Source organism: Piliocolobus tephrosceles, chromosome 5 (assembly GCF_002776525.5).
Source record: "Piliocolobus tephrosceles isolate RC106 chromosome 5, ASM277652v3, whole genome shotgun sequence".
In the NCBI taxonomy this organism is placed as follows: domain Eukaryota; kingdom Metazoa; phylum Chordata; class Mammalia; order Primates; family Cercopithecidae; genus Piliocolobus; species Piliocolobus tephrosceles.
The window spans coordinates 100,063,941-100,083,927 of NC_045438.1; the positions used below are offsets into that span (position 1 = coordinate 100,063,941).

Below are 19,987 nucleotides of genomic sequence, written 5' to 3' on the forward strand. Positions count from 1 at the left end.
CCTAGACCACAGGCATACACCACCACGCCCAGCTAATTTTTAAAATTATTTGTAGAGACAAGGTCTTGCTATGTTGCCCAGGCTGATCTTGAACTCCTGGGCTCAAGTGGTCCTCCTGCCTTGGTCTCCCAAAGTGTTGAGATCACAGGTGTGAGCCACCAGCGCTTCACTTACATTTTTGATTAAATAGCTGGGAGAACAGTTTTGAAAAGAAAACATCTCATATTTGAGATGACTATGTGTCCTAAGGAAGTTTGTGTGCTGATTTCTTTCTTTCTTTTCATGTACAGATTTCTTTCTCTCCCCTCCCCTCCCCCCTCCCTTCCCCCCTCCCCTCCCCTCCCTCCCTTCTTTCCTTCCTCTCTCTTTCTTTCTTTCTCTCTCTTTCTCTTTCTTCTCTCTCTTTTTTTTTTGAGACAAGGCCTCACTCTATCACCCACAGAAGAGTGCGCTGACATGATCATAGATGGCTACAGCCATGAACTCCCAGGTTCAAGTGATGCTCCCACCTCAGGCTCCCAAATAGCTGGGACTACAGGCATGTGCAGGCACTATAGTTAGCTAATTTTTTAATTTTAGTTTTGTAGAGAAGGGGTCTCACTATGTTGACCAGGCTGGTCCCAAACTCCTGGGCTCAAGTGACCCTCTCACCTTTGCCTCTCAAAGTGTTGAGATTAAAGGCATGAGCCAGCACCTAGTCTGTACTGATTTCTTAAAAGCAAGCTTGTCCTACCCGCTGTCAGTGGGCCATAGGCGGCCCAGGATGGCTTTGAATGTGGTCCAATACAAACTTGTAAACTTCCTTAAAACATTATGAGGTTTTTTTTTTTTCAGCTCATCAGCTATTGTTAGTGTTGATGTACTTTATTGTGACCCAGGACAATTTTTCTTTTTCCAATGTTGCTCAGGGAAGCTAAAAGATTAAACAGCCCTGTCTTAAAGTGACCTAACAATAAAAGGGCACCATAAATAATGCATATACTTAGAAGACAGGTGCCAGGTCTTCCCCACTTAGTATCAAACAGCAAGTGTTTGACAGTTTACATTAAAGTTCATTTTTCTTTATCATTCAAATTCATGTGTACCATTTGAATTATTATTTCTATATGAAGACAATATCCCATTGTCAATATCAGATCTTGATCAGATCTTGATCTCTTTTGTATATCTGTAGTAAAATGTAGGTCTATGACCATAAAGACTAGATTCAAGCCAAGAAAATGACATTTTGGGGAAGCAATTTACCATTGTGCAAAGCCTAATAGCCTAAATGCATCTCTGCAGCTGACCATCTCATCTGAAATATGTATCTATGCCCATAAGACTATCAAAGTCTGAGTTTTATTATAGAATATTTTAAAATCTATGTTTAAGTTCTTCCAATGCAGGGGCTCAAATATATATAATTTAAAATGAAGAGAATATCACCAAAAGTTGAGATGCATCCACAATTCTTTAGTGGCACACTCATTAGTGGACGTAATCAGAATTATTTCACACAGGAGTAATTAACAGTAACAATCAACAAGACAGCACTATTAAGTATATTAATTTTAAAAAATTCTTACAAAATTTTTGTAATTAGAAAGTGATCCCTTTAATGATGTTTATGTTGCTGCTCAAGTTACAATAAAAGTCCACATTATCTATGCTACTTTCCATTTAAATCTTAATGCAAGAAATCATCCTGAACTTTATAGTCAGAAAAAAATACATTAGTTTCCCTAAATTTTATTCAATTTTCCTAACACATCTATATGCTATATCAATAAAATTATATAAAATCTTAAAAGTACATTTAAAAATCATTGCCAGAAACTCTGATGAATGCAGACCATAGTGTAATTCACCCTTTAAGAAACATTTTAAACCAGCATACTTACTTTCAGACCCAGCAATGCACCTGATTCTTTGGGCATGGTTGTTCTCTTGTTAAGAATAACACGTCCAATTAATCGGTCCCCCTCTTTAGATGGCTGCCACGTTACAGGATGCTGTTAAAACATGAACAAGTTTAAAAAGTAATATATACAGAATGGAATGCATTCAACTATAAAAAGAATGAACTCTTGTCATTAGAGGTAACATGGGATAGAACTGCAGAACATTATGTTAAGTGAAATAAGCCAGGAACATATTAGTTCCTGCATGAAAGTTAAACACTGCATGTTCTCACTCACATGTGGAAGCTAAAAAAAAGGTCATGTCGTAGTAGTACAAAGTAAAATAGAGGATAATAGAGGCTGGAAAGGCAGGGAGAAGGGAAGGATAGGGAGAGATTTGTTAAAGAATATACAATTACAGCTATATATGAGGAATAAGTTCTGGTGTTCTATAGCACTATAGGATGACTATAGTTAATAATATATAGTTTCTAAAAGCTAGGAGGAGGACATTGAATGTTCCCAATACAAATGATAAATGTTTGAGGGGATGGATATGCTAATTACCCTGATCTGATCACTATACATTATATGTCCTGAAACATCACTATGTACTGCATAAATATGTACAATTATTATGTGTCAATTAAAAAATAAAATATAAGAGAAATAATAGGAACAACTGGCAGAGTAACTTAGAAATCATTATTGAAAAATATTTCCATTTATAATATCAACCTAAAAATATTTTTAAATCCTAAGGAATTGATAAATAAACTGGGCATACCCAGACAAAAATATTATTCAGTGGTACAAACAAACCAAAAAGCATTACCAAGCCACAAAATGACAGGGAAGAACGTTAAATGCCTATTGCTAAGTGAAAGAAGCAAATCTGAACAGGCTATAAATTGTATGATTCTAACCATGGGACATTCTGGAAAAGGAAAAACTACAGAGACAGTAAAAAGATCAGTGGCTGTCAAGGACTCAGTGGGGAAGAAACGAGAGAGGGATCAATAAGTGGTGCCAGGGATTTTTGGAGCAGTGAAACCATTCAGTGTGATACTGTAATGGTGGATACATGACATTATAAATGTGTTAAAACCCACAGAATGTATAACATGAAGTATGAACCTAATGTACACTATGGACTTTGGTCAATAATAATACATCAATATTTGCTCATCAGTTGTAACAAATGGACCACACTAATGCAAGATGTTAATAACCAGGTAAACAGGTGGAAAGGGGTGGAATAAGGAAGTATATGGGAATTCTGTACTTTCTCCTCAAATTTCCTGTAAACTTAAAACTGCTCGAAAAGGCCTATTTAACTTTTAAAAAGTAAACAACTTGCTTTCTTTTCTATAGACACAAATTATTGGTTGTAGCATGATAAAATTTCCTCAGTTAAAAGACACTCTAGAAGAAATTTCAGTGGACTCCATCCTTGGTTTATAACTATATTTCATTTGTAGCAGAAATTTATACTAAAAGTTGCTTAAAGTGGTTGGCAATAAGTATACATTTTTAAATGGTTCTAAAATGGAATTAATTGAAATTTAAAAATATATCTGCTTATATAAAGGAAACTGATTCTGTATGTTGACTTGTTAATGTTAATATCCATAACCAAACATCTCAATCTTTCTTACAGTCATTATTTAATAATGGTTTTTTGCTTAATTTAAAATTTGTTACAATTATTCAGTAATAACTGCTTTTTTTCTTCAAAACTGTACTATCTTAAATGAAATCAATATTTGCCCTTACCAAATGAATAATGGAGCAGATATCACATGTCAGACAAAGGACAATGAACGAGCACACACATTCCCTAAACTTCAAACACACTTCCCAGAAAACTTACCGAACTAATAGGTGATGTCTCCCGGCTGTGCCACGTGGCAGGATCCAACCAATAATAATCCAAATCACCTGTGCAATAGAAAAAAGAATGAAAAGTGTAATGGTGTTAAAGAGTGTATCACTTTAAGCTTTACTTCTTCAATCTATAAAGTAAAGGGTTATAATATCATAAGCTTGAGCATGTACATTGCAGAATGATGCACACCTGTGTTGCAAAGGTTGTGACTTGAATCACTGGAATGAATGTATGCTACAAATGCACTTCATACAATGAATGACTACCTTTTTCTCTCATAAATCAGTCTGGAAACACATATAAGTGTACAGAAAATTAATAAAATTGAAATTACTACTACCACAAATGTTATTATTCAAAAGGTAATTATTGCAATTTGCAAAACTCTATCCTATAATTTCAGAAACTTAGTAAAAATGCCTAATGACTTCCTGAATGCTGACTCATCTTGAAATTCTGTGATAAATTGATAGAAACACTGAGATATTTGCAGAGAAAGAGAATTATATTTCCCCAAAAAAGAAAAATCGATCATTAAATTAAAAGCTACTTTAAGAAGTCTTTGAAGTTTAAAAAAACGACAAAAATTCGTCCTAAACACTTCAAGAAAACAAAAGTTCATTGTGTCTCTCAATAACCTGACTTAGGTCTTGAAAACTACTCCTCAGGATTCTTCTCTCATTCATGCCCCAATTTCTCATATGGTGGTTCAACCCCTTGTCTCACTTATATTATCCTAAGTGAATCTATTAATATTATAAATCTAATATGAGTGAAATATGGAGTTGAACCACCATATTTTATATATATATATATATATGTGTGTGTGTGTGTGTGTGTGTGTGTGTGTGTGTGTGTGTGTGTGTGTGTATGGTGAATATATATATATGGTGAATACTCAATCTGCAAAAAATTGTTCCTTACAGGCAAAGGACCAAAAGCTGATGTTTCTGGGTAAGAATCAATGGTGATACTCAACACACTTTATTATGAAAACAGTGCTATCAAGCAGTGCTATTCTACGATATAGTAGAAGCTTTGTAGAATAATGATGTTGAATGGAGAATCTAATTTAATTGGTTTGGTACTGGATAAATATTACACATAGTCTGTCAGACGATTCCAGTGAGCAGCCAGGACTCTTACAGTATCCTGTAATAAAATGGATGCTATAGATATTGCAGCTTAACAAATTTTGCTTTTTCCAACTTTGGTCATACATAGTTTTGTAGCTATCTACTAAATATTGCCAACAAATGTAAATGTAAAAAACACATTCATTATTTTAGCATATAATATTTGTATATATATTAGTATACAATTACACCTCCTTCATATTCTGAATGGCTTCTAATAGTTTTTATCATTACTGATTAAAATATAACATTTTTGCTTAAAGACTTATAAAAAATAAAATCTAAAATCTAAATACTTAGTTGTAAACTACATTTGTTTCTTCTATCCCTGTAATTACTGTTTGAAAGATATTACTGAACTTCTAAGCACTCTTAATTGGTCTTTATAACTCAGATTTCACTATTATTAACGGAATAAGCAACACTCAACAAAACATGCTCCTAAAATATTCAGAATCTAGTATTTAATTAACACAAAACATTTTCCTTGATTATTTTTGTAATAGTTGATTAAAGATATTGACTGCCAGGTGGCATAGCTGCAAAATGGTAAATTCACGGTATTTGCTTGTGGAGTCAATACAAAAGCACCTTGGTCCTAACAGCCAATGGAATCCCCAAGGAACTAATTCACTATTACCATTAATTTAGAATCAGGAAATATGTCAGCTGCTTGTGTCTATGGAAATGTCTCAAGTTCATAACTAGCCAAGTTCAATGAAATGTCGTAATTTTGAAAATCATTTTTTGTGAAGGATTTAAAAATTTTTATACTATACCTTGTGAAAAGTAGGTTATTAAACTTAATAAACACACAACTATCAAGGCAGAAATAAAAGTCAGCTAAATTACACATGAATTTTCTATAAAGAAAACTAGTGTTTTCTAAACCCAGGTCATTATTATTAGAGTATGTAAGAAGGCATAAACATGTATCTCTATCTCTATAATTTAGAATTGTGTATCTTATGATGTCTAGTGTTAAAGCACAATGGATTTCAATAAGATCAATCAATGCCAATTAACAAAAATCCCTTCAAAATAATACACATGCACGATTGAGCATGTGTAAGTTAATATACTTAGTAAAAGTAAGTTTTACTTACTTTAATTTCATTCCTCTAATTTCAAATATTAAATATCTATTTAGCAATTTACATGACAGCTCTACTTGACCAAGTGAATGTGCACGTAGTAAAGGAAACCTTATCTGTCCCAAAGCCTTGAAGTATTAGAAAATTTCAACTTCCTATCTCTAGAAGTAATATGCAGCGTATTTTTAATATCATTATAATGAATAATAATAAAAGATGGAATTCAAACCAATTCTAAGATTGGCTCACAGCAACTCACAGTAATGAATAGCCATTTAAAATACATATATGTGGTCACCTTCAAAAAGAGATTGTTCTTCCTAGATATTAATAGAATAATTTCCATTAAAAAAATAAATAAATTTCACAGACCAAGATTCAGAATTATCCTTCCCAGGTATTTGCTGAACCTCTTAAAATATTTTCATCTTTTACTTTTTTGAGTTCTCTATAGCAGGATGTGAGTTGGAACTAAATGAAACATTGAACAAAATATGTTTATTAAATGTTTTTATGCACTGCATACACAAAAAGCCAACTGAGTTCTAAGAACAGGTTTTTAAGTTGAGACAAGGTAAGAATTGACACATGGACACATACCATGGTCAGCATACACGAGTTAAATATTGTTTTAGTTACACTGTGATATTAAAAATACACACATTTTAATATTTTACAGGGATATTCACTTGGGAAACAGTCTTCTCATAGGCAAGAGTTAAAATCTGAAGTCTAAGAACTAAGATAAACTCTTAACTCTGGATTAATATACTAAAAATACCACTCTGAAATGTTTCTTCATATTTCAGAAGTCTATTTAAGATGGTTTCATGCCTACAATGGAAAAGTATGCTTCTACTTCCCCTAGATTATATATAATAGAGGAGCTAACTTTGGAATATATAAGCAGTAATTTGCTATACAGCAAAGTCCTAGAAAGTCTAATTTCACCTAACTAGAGGTCAGGGATAAGAAACAAATATTATTTAATAGCGCTTATTATCTAGGCATTACAATAAAATGAGAAGATACACTTGTTAAATCATTAATCATACAATCTATAAAATATTAAAGTGTATTTTATAAATAAATCTATGTGTATTGTTGCAAAATTTATATAAATTATCTTTCACAATTGAATTACTGTCATTCACGATTGAATTATTGCCAAAGTTCCTAACATAGTGAAAATACTGGTCCTCAAATACTTTTTGTTAATTTTATTCTAAATTCAGGCCAATATTCACTCCCTAAACATATCTGAAGGCAAACACTGAATAAAATTAGGTAATACAGATTTTTGTTCCTTGAGCTCAAGGCCTAAAGTAGGACTAGTAGGCCTCTCCAGATCACGGGGCTTCAGCAAGAACGTCTTTAACAATTTTAAGTCACTTAAAATCAAATTTCTGGTTTTGGTTCTAGGACCAAAAAAAAGGTATAAATCCTTGGGAGAGTTGCATATTATCTCTAGCCATTAGGAGTTCATTAGTGCTATTGTTTTCTAAATGGATCTTAGAAATTTCACTTTGGATGGCAGCTATGTTTACCACCAAAGATACTCAACATAAATTACAATCAAAGAAATACAAATCAAAACCACAATGAGACAGCATCTCATACCTGTTAGGATGGCCTATTATAAAAATATAAAAAGAAATCAGTGTTGATGAGAATGTGGAGAAATTTTGGAACCTTTCTACATGGCTGATGGGAATGTAATCAGTACAGTCACTATGGAAAACAGTATAAACGTTCCTCAAAAAATTAAAAATAGAACTACCATATGGTCTAGTAATACCACTTCTTATCCAAAGGAATTGAGATTAGAATCTCAAAAATATATCTGCATTCCCATGTTCACTGCAACACTATTCACTATAGCCAAGAGGTTGAAACAATGTCCAAGGACAAATGAATAAAGAGAACGTGCTATAAACATACAACATAGTATTACTAAGCCTTGAAAAAGAAGGAAATCTTTGCCATTTTTGACAACATGGATGAAACTTGAGAACACTGTGCTACATAAGCCAGATAAGGAGGACAGTGTTATACAAGGAATATAATGAGGAGTATAAGTATAGTATACGAGGAATCTAAAATAGTCAAACTCATGGAAACAGAGAATAGAGTGGCGGTAGCTAGCAGATGGGGAACAGGGGAAATGGGGAGGTATAAGTCAAAAGGTACAAAGTTTCAGTAATACAAGATGAATAAACTCTAGAGATTTACTGTATAGAATTGTGTCTAGAGTTAACAATACTGTGTGTCATACTTAAAAATTTGCTAAGAGGGTATATCTTAACTTTAAGTATTCTTATTACAAAAAAGAAAATAATAAAGAGGGTGGAAGTTTTGGAGGTGATGGATATGTTTATGGCATAGAATGTGATGCTAGTTTTAGGAGTGGATATTTCTCTTCAAACTCATTAAGTTGTATACAATAAACATGCACAGCTTTTTCTATGTCAAATATACCTCAATGAAGTGCTTTTTCAAAAAAGAAAAATATTTCCCTTTTAAAGTTCCGCTTTGTTCATAATTGCACTCTGCTTCCATCCTAAAACCAAGAACATCCCTGTGTCTTTCTCTCTGATATGTAACTTTGATAATTCAGGTAAACTTAAGTATTATTGAGTTGATTTATGTAAATGTATCGATTATTAAGTTATTGGTGTGACAAAGATGTTTGTATTCAGAAATTATTCACACTCAGTGAAACCTCCAGAGCTGAACTACCCCAGAGAGTGATTAAATATTTGCTTGAAGCCATGCAGTGCCATCCTTATGTTTTACAATTTTAGGACACAGGCAAGGAAACTCAGTAGCTGGTCCAGGGAAAGGGCAACTTTATGAACATATTTGGTAGAGGCAGTACTCTTTCTGGTTGTATGTATTGTTCGTTAATTTGAGAGCAAATTTTTGGGATGCAGACACCACCATGACACAACTCTACAAAGCAGTTATATGGAACTCAGAATCAAAATTTCTGGCTGAATCATAAGCTCAGTCATTCAACTCAGAAGATAACTCTCAAGAACCCCTCTTTCTTCTGAGGGTAGAATGAGATCATGCACACAAAACTGCTTTATAAGTATAGAGCACCACAGAAATCCACATTGTCAGAGTATAAAAATGTATACTAAAAACAGTTTGCATTTTTATAATTACGAGCATTTCTGTCAATTCTAATAGCATGTACAAACTAAGAAAAATGTATTTTTCTACCCAGTTTATTTGAAATCTTGAGTAATCACAAAACTTCATTATGTTTTAATTTCTCCATCAACATTATTTTATGCTAATATTTATAATAATATTCATATAACACTTATAAAATCAGCGATTATGCAGTAAAAAGAACTTTGCACTCAGAGTTGGAGACTTGTGACTAATCCTAAATCTGCCATATTAGGTGCATTCTCTTGATAATATCTCCTCATCTCTATTAACCTTGTCCTCTTTTACAAAATAAGAATAGTGCCTTTCCCCTCATAAGCACTTTATGAGGATTAATTGAGATATGTCAGTATTGTGAATTGTAAAGGAGTTTAGAAATAGAGCTTAATGTCTCATTACACACTTAAGATGAAGAATATGAAATCATGGTGTTAAGAGATCAGACTTACAGTTAATTAGTGATCGCAACCAAAATATACGTAATATCTGTAATCTTTGCAAAATATGCTTTGAAATGGGCTTAGAAAAATGATGAAGTCCTGTTGTTTGTAAAACTTATTAACTGGCCAGATTATTCAAGATATCCCTAACAATGTTTCCTTGAAGCCAGCTTGCATTATACTTTAAAAATTATTTAGTAGACATTAGTCGTAAAATATATTTTAATATTTATTTTCTAATAGGTTGTAAGCTTCCTAACTTTCTGTAATTAATTTTTTGGGTTTATATTCCTTAAAAAATTATCTAAACAATAATAGGATTGATGGTAGTAAGAAAATAACTATTGTAAGTTTAAACATGAAATACGGTTACTGTAGATAATGGAGCTTTGAGAAAACACAGAAAACATTGTGGGTTTGCTTTGAAAAGGGTAATAGGTATTGAGAAATTAAAAGAAATTGGAGATAGTAAATATCAGTCATCGGATTAATTCTTCCTAGTTTTAAAAGTTATGTACATTTATATAAATTTAGATTTTGAGATAACATGAAGTTTTGGGGTCCAGAAACATTCCCAAAACACCATGATGTTCAATGCCATCTTTCTTACCTCTACATTGGCCTGGTGCTATAAGGCCTTAGATATAATTTTATAAATTAAAATTCCAGAAAACTTGGACAACAAACACACAAACACATACACACACATGCATGCTCACACAACTTTGTGCCTTAGGATTATAAAATAAGGATGTGGTCATGGTCTTCAAGAAATCTAGACCATACTGTATTATCTGTATTAAATGACAATGAAAATGTATCTGAATAAAAGTCTCCAAGGTCATTGATAATGGCCAAAATACTTTCCACACATAACAGTTTAGAGAATAATAAATTTCATGTGTAAATATGACCTGAGGCCTAATAACTGAGAAATTTCTCCCTCAGAATCTAAATATAGAATAGTAAGGTAACCTGGATAACAAATCACAAAATTGACAATCTTAGGGATATTTGTTTTTTTCAACACAATGACTCTTCATAAATAAGAATTTGGGAAGTGCTGTACAACGGAGGGAAATATTTTACTGCAACTTTCCAACTGACCAGGATTCCACATTGACACTGAGTATTCCATTCACGTGGGAGAACAGGTTGTCAAGTGCAAAGTCGCGGAATAACCAGCCAGGAAACCCTGTGGAAAAAATTGCGGTTTATTTGTTTTCATTGTTTGGGGACTGGATGTTAACCACAGGTTTAAGAAATTGTTGTGCTGGGCAAGTTCACAGCAGTGACATTACAAGAACAAACTCTACATATAAATATCTTTGATAAAGGAAAATGTTAGTCCTTATCCAGACCCAGGCAACACTAGCAAAACAGCATTAAGTTGAAATAATATTCTGAATGTCAAATCAATTTTTACCTGCCTCTATATTCCAAAGACAAGGAAATAAAAATGTAAAGATGGATATATGCTTTTAGTGATATAAATGAAAATAGTAAAATGATAATAAAGATGAATTTTAAGGGTACACAGAACAAAAGAGAAGTACTTATGTGGGACTGATACTTCTTATTTTAAAATATACTATTAATCTACAAAAAAAAGTAGAAAAGTTTATACTGTAGCAAATAGTGGGTAATATAAACAAGTTTTGACACCAGAGATCCCTTGAGTAACTATGAATAGTTTGTTTTTGCCTTTCTTTTCTATTTTATTCTACTTATTTTTTGGTTTGTTTGTCCTTGTTTTTATTTTGGCTATGCAAACGAATAATTTATAGATAAATTAAAGGACTTTATTTTTAAGTTGGAAATTCTTTGACTGGCAGTGGAAAATCACCAGGCATAGAAGTTTGGAGAACATTTTATTTCATGCCTCAGCATTGTTTTTGAGAAAACTTCTAGATAGCCATATTCATAAAACTCCAAAATTACAGCCATAGGAAATGAGATTGCAAAACACTGCAGTCACTGGTCTAAATCTCTGACTCAATGCAAAAGGAGTCAAGCTTTATAAAGTCACGTTTTTTTGAACTGTACTCCAACTCCATGTGACAGAAGTAAATAATTTAAATAAGATAAACCACAAAAAATTGAGCACAAAGAAGCAATATCAACAAATCCATATGGATTGTATATACAATTTTTATTAAAAAGCATCCTGTAATCCCAGCACTTTGGGAGGCCGAGACGGGCAGATTACAAGGTCAGGAGATCGAGACCATCCTGGCTAACCTGGTGAAATCCCGTCTCTACTAAAAAATACAAAAAAAACTAGCCGGGAGAGGTGGCGGGCACCTGTAGTCCCAGCTACTTGGGAGGCTGAGGCAGGAGAATGGCGTAAACCCGGGAGGTGGAGCTTGCAGTGAGCTGAGATCTGGCCACTGTACTCTAGCCTGGGCGACAGAGCGAGACTCCGCCTCAAAAAAAAAAAAAGAAAAAAAAAAGCAAACTAAGTTAATGTTGGTCAAAGATTAACTTACTGACTCAAGAAAGAAATTATCTTCCAGGCGTCCTAAATATTTGACTGAATAAATAGTTCTAAATCTATATTTCCAGCACAATTATTTAAAAATATCTTCATGTTAGAACTGTTACTTTAAAAAGTAAGTAAGCCTCACTGACCTAGACTAAAATTGCTCAACACTGGTTTCTTGGCTTTGTCACAGGTGCAAGAGAATCCAATTCCCAGCTTGCCTGGTTGTTTAAATACATGACTTCACAATCACTAGCTGCACGGAACTACCCACAAGTACACTTTAGAAAGTATATCCTTGAAGATACTGCCCTACAAATTTCTGAAATGTTTAACACAAAGCAACAATATATACAGAAGTCTTTGTGAGGGCTATGTGGTAAATCAACTTATATTTTCTAAAACAAAACTATTTATTAATTCACACCATCAAACAACCATGCACCTGGAACACACTACATTTCTAGACAGTCCCTCTCCCCTCGCTGCCCCTACTGTTCCTTTTATTGTATTGTTCTTTATCATTACTATATCAGGGTGTTTACTATATGGATCATGGTGGTGATGATTCTGGTATTATGTGGATCATGCTGCTTCTGCTCCTGCTGATAATCTCCTCTATGAAATAACAGAAAAGAAACTTTCTTTTGGTGTTAGTATCACGAATAATTGCACTTATGCAACTGGCTTTTTTTTTTTTTTTTTTGAGATGGAGTCTCGCTCTGTCACCCAGGCTGGAGTGTAGCGGCGTGATCGTGGCTCACCGCAACCTCCACCTCCCGCGTTCATGCCATTCACCTGCCTCAGCCTCTCAAGTAGCTGGAACTACAGGCGCCCACCATCATGCCTGGCTAATTTTTTGTATTTTTAGTAGAGACAGGGTTTCACCGTGTTAGCCAGGATGGTCTCGATTTCCTGACCTCGTGATCTGCCCACCTCGGCCTCCCAAGGTGCTCGGATTACAGGTGTGAGCCACCACGCCTGCTGCAACTGGCTTATTTTTATGTTAAAGATGTTGTGCATTTGTAATGAATGACACTTTTTTGTGTTGGGATATTTGTGATTAAATATGCAGCCTAATTTTCTACCCTTATTTTCCCTTACTGATCTTTTCTATGTATTTTAAATTTATTTCACATGGCTACATTTTTACATTTTTGCCGCTATTGTAAATCACTTCTGATATTAAAATAAGCTTTAAAATGACATTAACATAGCAATTAAAATCGGATTAAATGAATATGTACACAACATAATTTAGTATATTTATTGTAACTCTATTTTCATTAAAATGCAGTTTTCCCTCCATTAAACTCACAATAACTTTGATTCAACAGAAAACATCAAAATGGAACTGATGTGCAGGTATTAGTTTACAGTAAATAGCAAGTTATCTTAATTTATTTGAGAGTCCTGCCAAAGGATGGGAAGTAAGTGAAAAGGTCTTCTCATCTGGCAAAAAGCAATAGAACAAAATCTGAGCTCCTAGATTTTATTCCTAGAAAAAAACACTAGGCCCTCACTCATAACTTTATAGCCACAATAATACAAGAGTTTCTTTGGTATTCGACCCCACAAAACCATTAAAGATGCACACTGTAAATGGGAAAATGGTTTGTTCAAACAAGCACATTGACAACAACTATTATTCACAAGAAAGGGGACAGGGAAACCTAAAGAAACCAACAATAAATACACAAAAACAAACAAATCAGCTAAAAGTCTATGTGCCCTCAACGCTGTGACACTGTGTGTAGCTCTATGAACATAACTGTGTTAAAGAGTGCATGAACAGTTATATATGAACACAACTGGATTAAAGGGCAAAACATTGATGTTAAAACAATATCCATTAAGCAACAACTAAAGACATTATAGCATGTAAATTTTTATAAAAACAAGGATGAAATCCCTTTATAGCCTTCCTAATTAAAAAAAAAAAAAGGCTGGTAAATTATAATCCTGAGATAAATTTTAATTAAAACAATGTAAACAAATAGCAATAATCATAACAATAAGCTGGTTGGCAAATATTTGGCACATCAAAAAACTCAGCTGTCAATAATAAGGGATCTAAGCTAAGTTTTTACAATTAAGTCATTATTCATCAACGCAACAAAAAGCAGAAACAGCAACTGTTTATTAAATATTGCTTCAAATTAATCATGAATTTAATTTAAAGATTAAATGCACTGTAAATAACTCTTATCCCTTTGCATGTTCTATTTCCTGATATATTTTGAATGCAGTACAAAAAAACGGAAAAGATCAAGGGCTCTTAGCATAATATTCCCCACACAGAGTAGCTGAATTGTCTTTTAAAGATTCTTAAATCAATGTCTTTCAAGTAAGAACAAATCAAGTGAACAAAACTATATTTTTAGAGAATTATGTAACTGAATTAAATTGTGAAATTAAGAGCTATTAGGTCAAAAAAATAAAATTGCAAACCATTAGCACTGATAAACTATTCAATAACACTAAATCTGAAAATTAAAATTACCACTTGAAAGATTACATTTATAAAAAATTAAATGGAATATTATTTTAGTAATGTTAAAAAGCCAATTTTTCATACTTTATAATTTTTTATAAATCCATAACAAAACGTTCCCAATTGAGATATAAGGTGACATCACTCACAAAGACAGTAAATATCTTCAACCCAGTTCTCTCAATAAAAATGTGCACATTTAAGATTGACCTAATAATGTCACCAATCTTAACAATATAGCATCATTCTATTTCACCTAATTTCTATACAAACCAACATAAATGCTAGCTAAAATCTTACTGATCACAGTAGGATTGAGCTGGAGAAATAGAGAATCCATGAGAAATACCAAATTATAGTAATTATAATAATCCCAATATGAAGAAAAAATATCATAGCTTTATCCTTTATAAAACAAGACATTATGTTATATACAGGTATACTATAAATAAAATTAAAGGCTGGTCTCCATTTTAAAATAAAAGAGCCAGTCAATAGCACCTCCTAAACTCAACCTCAGTTTCTTTTTAACTGGCAAGACCATAAGTAGTGTTTACCTTATAAATAAAATATTTATTATTCACATTTGAAATATATTTGTAAAGAATTTGTGATAATTGTTGCAACTGTATTCTAATGGCTTAGTTTTCAAATGAGAAACTCATTACTACCCTAGGCTAGCCATTTTGCATTATTTACAGTTGAAAGGGACTAAAAACACTGAAAAACATCTGATTGGCCTTTATAATTTAAATTATTACCAAGAAGCTCTATGGTTCTATGTGTTTTTCAAAGTGATGTACTAATAGTTTCAATGAGAAACACACACACACACACACACACACACACCCCAGATCTTTGGGCCTACCATAATCTCTGACATAATTATCACTGTATCACATTTTAGATCACACATATGGATGTGCACTTAGTTCACAAGTATGCAAACTGTATCCATTGCAATTTAGTTTTGTTAAACCACCCAGGAAATCTGTGGAGAATAAAGATATTACATTTAAAGACTCTATATAGCAAACTCAAAGGGGTACAGCTTCAAGCAAAAACTTCAGAAAGATTATTCTCATTACAAACCACATGTTTCTTACCAATACTCAAAGGGTCTTTCAGATTAAATAGATGTTTTAGAGCCCCTTATTCTGTGCTTAATTTTTCCATCACTTTTATGCCTTGATTGAATAGCTCTGATTACAGTAAAATCTCATAATAACAAACCTTACATAGAGAACTCTATAACTAAATGTCTGCCTAAAATAAAACTAGCCTCTGAAATCAGGAAATCACAACATATTTGTCAAAAAAGCCTATTGTCATAAAAAACCTAGTCTGTGTCAAGCCATTCTAAACGGAAATACGCTCAATGAACTTGCAGTCATTCCTGATGTCTTTGCTAATGTCAATGATGGGTCTAATCATCACATATTTATCTTTTGGAGATTTAAGCTTTGGGTGCATTTGTTTATGATATAAAATGGCAGAGCCCATGAAAACAGCAAATAGTAACTAAGGTTTCTTTCTTTTTTTCTTTAGCAAGAGCAATTTGAAGCTGGTCTTGGGCTTATTCACTAACCATAGGGAGAAGTGGTGTACCTTTGTGTAGGCAGGACTTTTTCTACCACTGAATGTCAAGTACTTTTTTTGTTGTGACTTTTAAGGAAAGGATTCTAAACCTGAGTTATGCAAGTCCTTTTAAATGGTCCATAATTATATTTAGGGGATCCACACACTCTTTTAAATTCTAAGTAAAATTTTGTGTGCAAAAGTATTTTTCCCCCAAGAGTCCATTGCTTTCTTTATTTCTCAAAGGCCTCTGATCTCTCTCCAAATTAAGAACAAATGGTTAAAGGGACTAAAGGAATGAGTGACTCTGAGTAGGGTAGTATGATATGGACTTGCTGCTTTACCTTTAGCTCCCAGAATTATCCTCTCTTGCAGGTGCCTAGCCTCAGCAGTATGCTTTCATTAAGATCACTATTTAAGCCAGGCACTTAGGAAATCAAAAACCATACTCAGAGAAAATGAGCTTTGTGAGTACATATAGAGAGCAAGGGAATTCACCTCAAAAAGCACTTTCATGACCTATCAAGACTCTAATGAACTATATTTTTTAAAAGCCTTTAATATAGAATAGGCAAGAGAAATATTACACACAAATATACTAACATTTCTTCTCTGATGAATACCTTAATTTCAAAGATATGTGCCAAATAGGAAAATATAGAAAATATAACAAACTTTATACAATCTAAATAAGTGATTACAGAACATAATCCTGAAATAAAAGTAAAAAAAAAAATTAAGTGGATAAAAATGTTGTTGCAATTCGAACCTACTCAGAAGAACAAGTTTCAAGGGCTAAGCATTCTCTAGAGAGAAAAACAACAAACATTGCAGGGCTAAGATCCTCTTGTAACAACAACAACAAAAACCCTCAAAGCTATTTATAAGCCTAAAATATATGACAGATGTTATAGTACTGAAATATGTTTGTTAAAACTCACCAGCCATTATATCGATACGCTCCCCTTTCTGAAGTCCGTTTTGAAATTTGTTCAATGTTTACAGTTCATCATGATAAGAATTTATTTCCCAGACATTCAAGATTCATAGAAGTCACATAAAACCTTCTCTAAAACTTATTTAAATTAACTATGCAATCAAGATTTTTGGTTACATTTCTGCAAGTAATTGACCAACTCATAATATGATTCTGACGATTCCCTTCTTAAAGACAAAAGACTGGCCTACTTGAAGCAGGTTATATAAAATCTAAAACCATTTCATTAGCCTACAACTTACAGGCCTGATGATAAGTATTTAAAAGTTTTCTTGACTATTGTCATAGTATAAAATAATCACGAATTCTTTCATTAATTTATCTTCTTTTATAAATTGACATGCTTCTTCCCAATCTCCCTAGCCTTAGAAAACTGAGAATGGCAAGCATTTGTTTTACTTATTAAAAGTGTTTACATATGACCTGGAGAAGGACAGAGGACAATATATATTTGCTGTTCATTGAGATTAATTTTTGTTTTTGTTTTCCAAATGTCTTCTTCATTTCTCTAACAGAACTCTTGCCAGGAACATTCGCAGGTAATACTTCAAAATGAAAATATCTTATTCTCCTTGAAGATCTTCCTAACTATGCACTAATAAATAAATAGCAGCACCCAGTAAAATCAGAAAGTTGGAAGAGACTTGAGCAGATAAACTTCTATGGAATGGATAATCACTTTTCTAATAAAGTTATTGCCCTCATAAATATATGTGTAGAGACCATAATTCAGACTGGTTCCTCAGAAGTAGACACATACATCAATCGCATTGTTTTTTCTTTTTCTTTTGTCTCTCATGTACATATGTGTGGGAGCATGAACCATCATTGCCTTAGCCTTCCTCTCATAACGGTGGGTGTCTATTATGAAGAAGAACCAGCAAGTACAAATATGAACACAAGATTCATGATCATTATAAACTGGCAATGATTAGCTACTCTGCAAGCACACTGTTCAATTTACAATAAAATCCTTCCATTCTCACTAAAGAATGTATGTAATTAGTCTAGACTCACAAACTTCAACTAGTATTTGGTAGGCAGCAATCCGATTCATATTTTTGCAAGTGGAAGGTGGTTACTGCTTTTCCAGTTGCCTCTGACCCTTTGGATTTTGAGCTTGCCTTCAGCAGAAAATGGACCTCTTGAAAAACATTTGCTGAGAAAAGAAGGCAGGAGCTCTCTTCAGCTGCCCTCAGCAATACACACTGAACCTGAGAAGGAGCAAGGGAGCAGTGAGGAGAGCCCTTGTCCCTGGCCAACCTTCAGAGAGCTCCAGTGCCTCTCAGAATCCAGGTCCTTATCAGGCTGCAGCACAACTGTGATGCCTATTTCCTCTCCCAAGGAGTGTAGTCTTAACAGCAGGTGCCCTCGGGACACCTCAAACTTACTCAATGCCTATTTGGCAAAATAGTTACAATGAAGCCAATAAATTCACCACCTTAATTTAAAAGAGGCATATCTCAATAAATAAATAAATAAATAAATAAATAAATAAATAAATAAATTTTTTTAAAAAAGCCTTGGCAGCTAAAACAATACAAATAAAACAGGAAAAAAAAAAAAGCTGTATTTACCCCCTGTATTAGGAAAACTGCATACCTTTAAACATTTAATAATTGTGTCTTTTTTCTACATGAAAATCATCAATAGATGATCTTGAACACCCAAAAGAATGTTTTGCCATTCCTACAGAGAATAACAGGAGAGTCATTTTCCAAACTGGCAGAAGGGAAACAAGGGTCAGAAGGGGTTAGTCACTAGTTACTCTTTTAACCCAAGGTCACACACCTAAATCTCTGATGAAAAAGACTACACTTCTCTCTCCTTCTTTGTGTCTTGGGCTCTCTCTTCCCCTCATCTGAACAGTTTTCCCTTTAGTCCACAGACTAAACACAGACATTTCCATGAATGTGTTCTATAATCAGGACTGTCAATTAGGAGAAACCAAACCTGGTCAGACTTTTTTCTAAACACTTGAAAAGAACAATCTATATATACTTAAATCTTTGTATTTTCAAGAATATTAAGCTCTGACGTTTTCTAATTTTAGTGAAAGTCACTAAATAGGGAAAGCAAATCTTTGATCCATCAGAGAAGAAAAATGTATACCTTCTGAATTAATTGTATATTATATAAATGTAATACTAAAATGTATATAATTTAATGTGTACTTCAGATAAACATTTAAAACATAAAAATAACTTCATGTAATACAAGTAATCATTATAGCATCCTAAAATAACATATTTATATAAAGCAAAACATCCTTATTCTTTACTGATAGACTCTAAATGAAACATTTTAATATCTTACTCTTTTGGATAATTAAACAATAAATTCAATTACCTTTACATTTATCCATAGATTAATATAATTTAGTTTACCTGTGCTCTGAGTGCAACGTATGAAGTAGTAGAAACTGCAGAAACCCAGCAAACATAACAGTAGCATCGGAGTGGTTAACTAAATGCCACTGGCATCAAATCATTAAATTTCAGCTAGCAATGGCAGCAAATGCACAACATAATTTAAAAAATCCACCAAAATAAAAAATTTTAAATAAAATTCCCTGTGGTCCTTGCATTCTAAATCAAAGTCAAAAAAGCCTGCAGTGTCCAACATTATACAACAGTGACACTAAACAAGGCCATAAGTGCTGCTGTCATCAAAACAGATCTCTGCAGTGTACAGATTCTCATTGATTACAGCATTAATCTATACTGCTCCGTGCTGTACTAAAGTGGCTCCCAGAGTAGCATACACTAAAGCTCTTTTAGCTCCGCAATTAACCATTTCCTAAAACAATGCACAG

The 19,987-nt window shown here is 33.2% G+C and overlaps 1 protein-coding gene across 50 annotated transcripts in view; it reads right to left on the reverse strand.

Moving 5' to 3' along the window:
• RIMS1 (regulating synaptic membrane exocytosis 1) overlaps positions 1-19,987 on the reverse strand; it is a 494,019-nt gene that overhangs the window by 165,912 nt on the left and 308,120 nt on the right. For 41 of the 50 annotated variants that reach the window (XM_023219183.1, XM_023219219.1, XM_023219217.1 and 38 more), the window contains 2 exons: positions 3,757-3,824; positions 1,884-1,994 (listed from right to left, as the gene is read on the reverse strand). In XM_023219183.1, coding sequence (XP_023074951.1) covers positions 1,884-1,994; positions 3,757-3,824 — 179 coding nt within the window. Of the gene's footprint in view, positions 1-1,883; positions 1,995-3,756; positions 3,825-10,728; positions 10,817-19,559; positions 19,865-19,987 lie in introns of those variants that run through there. The other 9 variants (XM_023219237.2, XM_023219213.2, XM_023219235.2 and 6 more) reach the window with 2 other exon arrangements.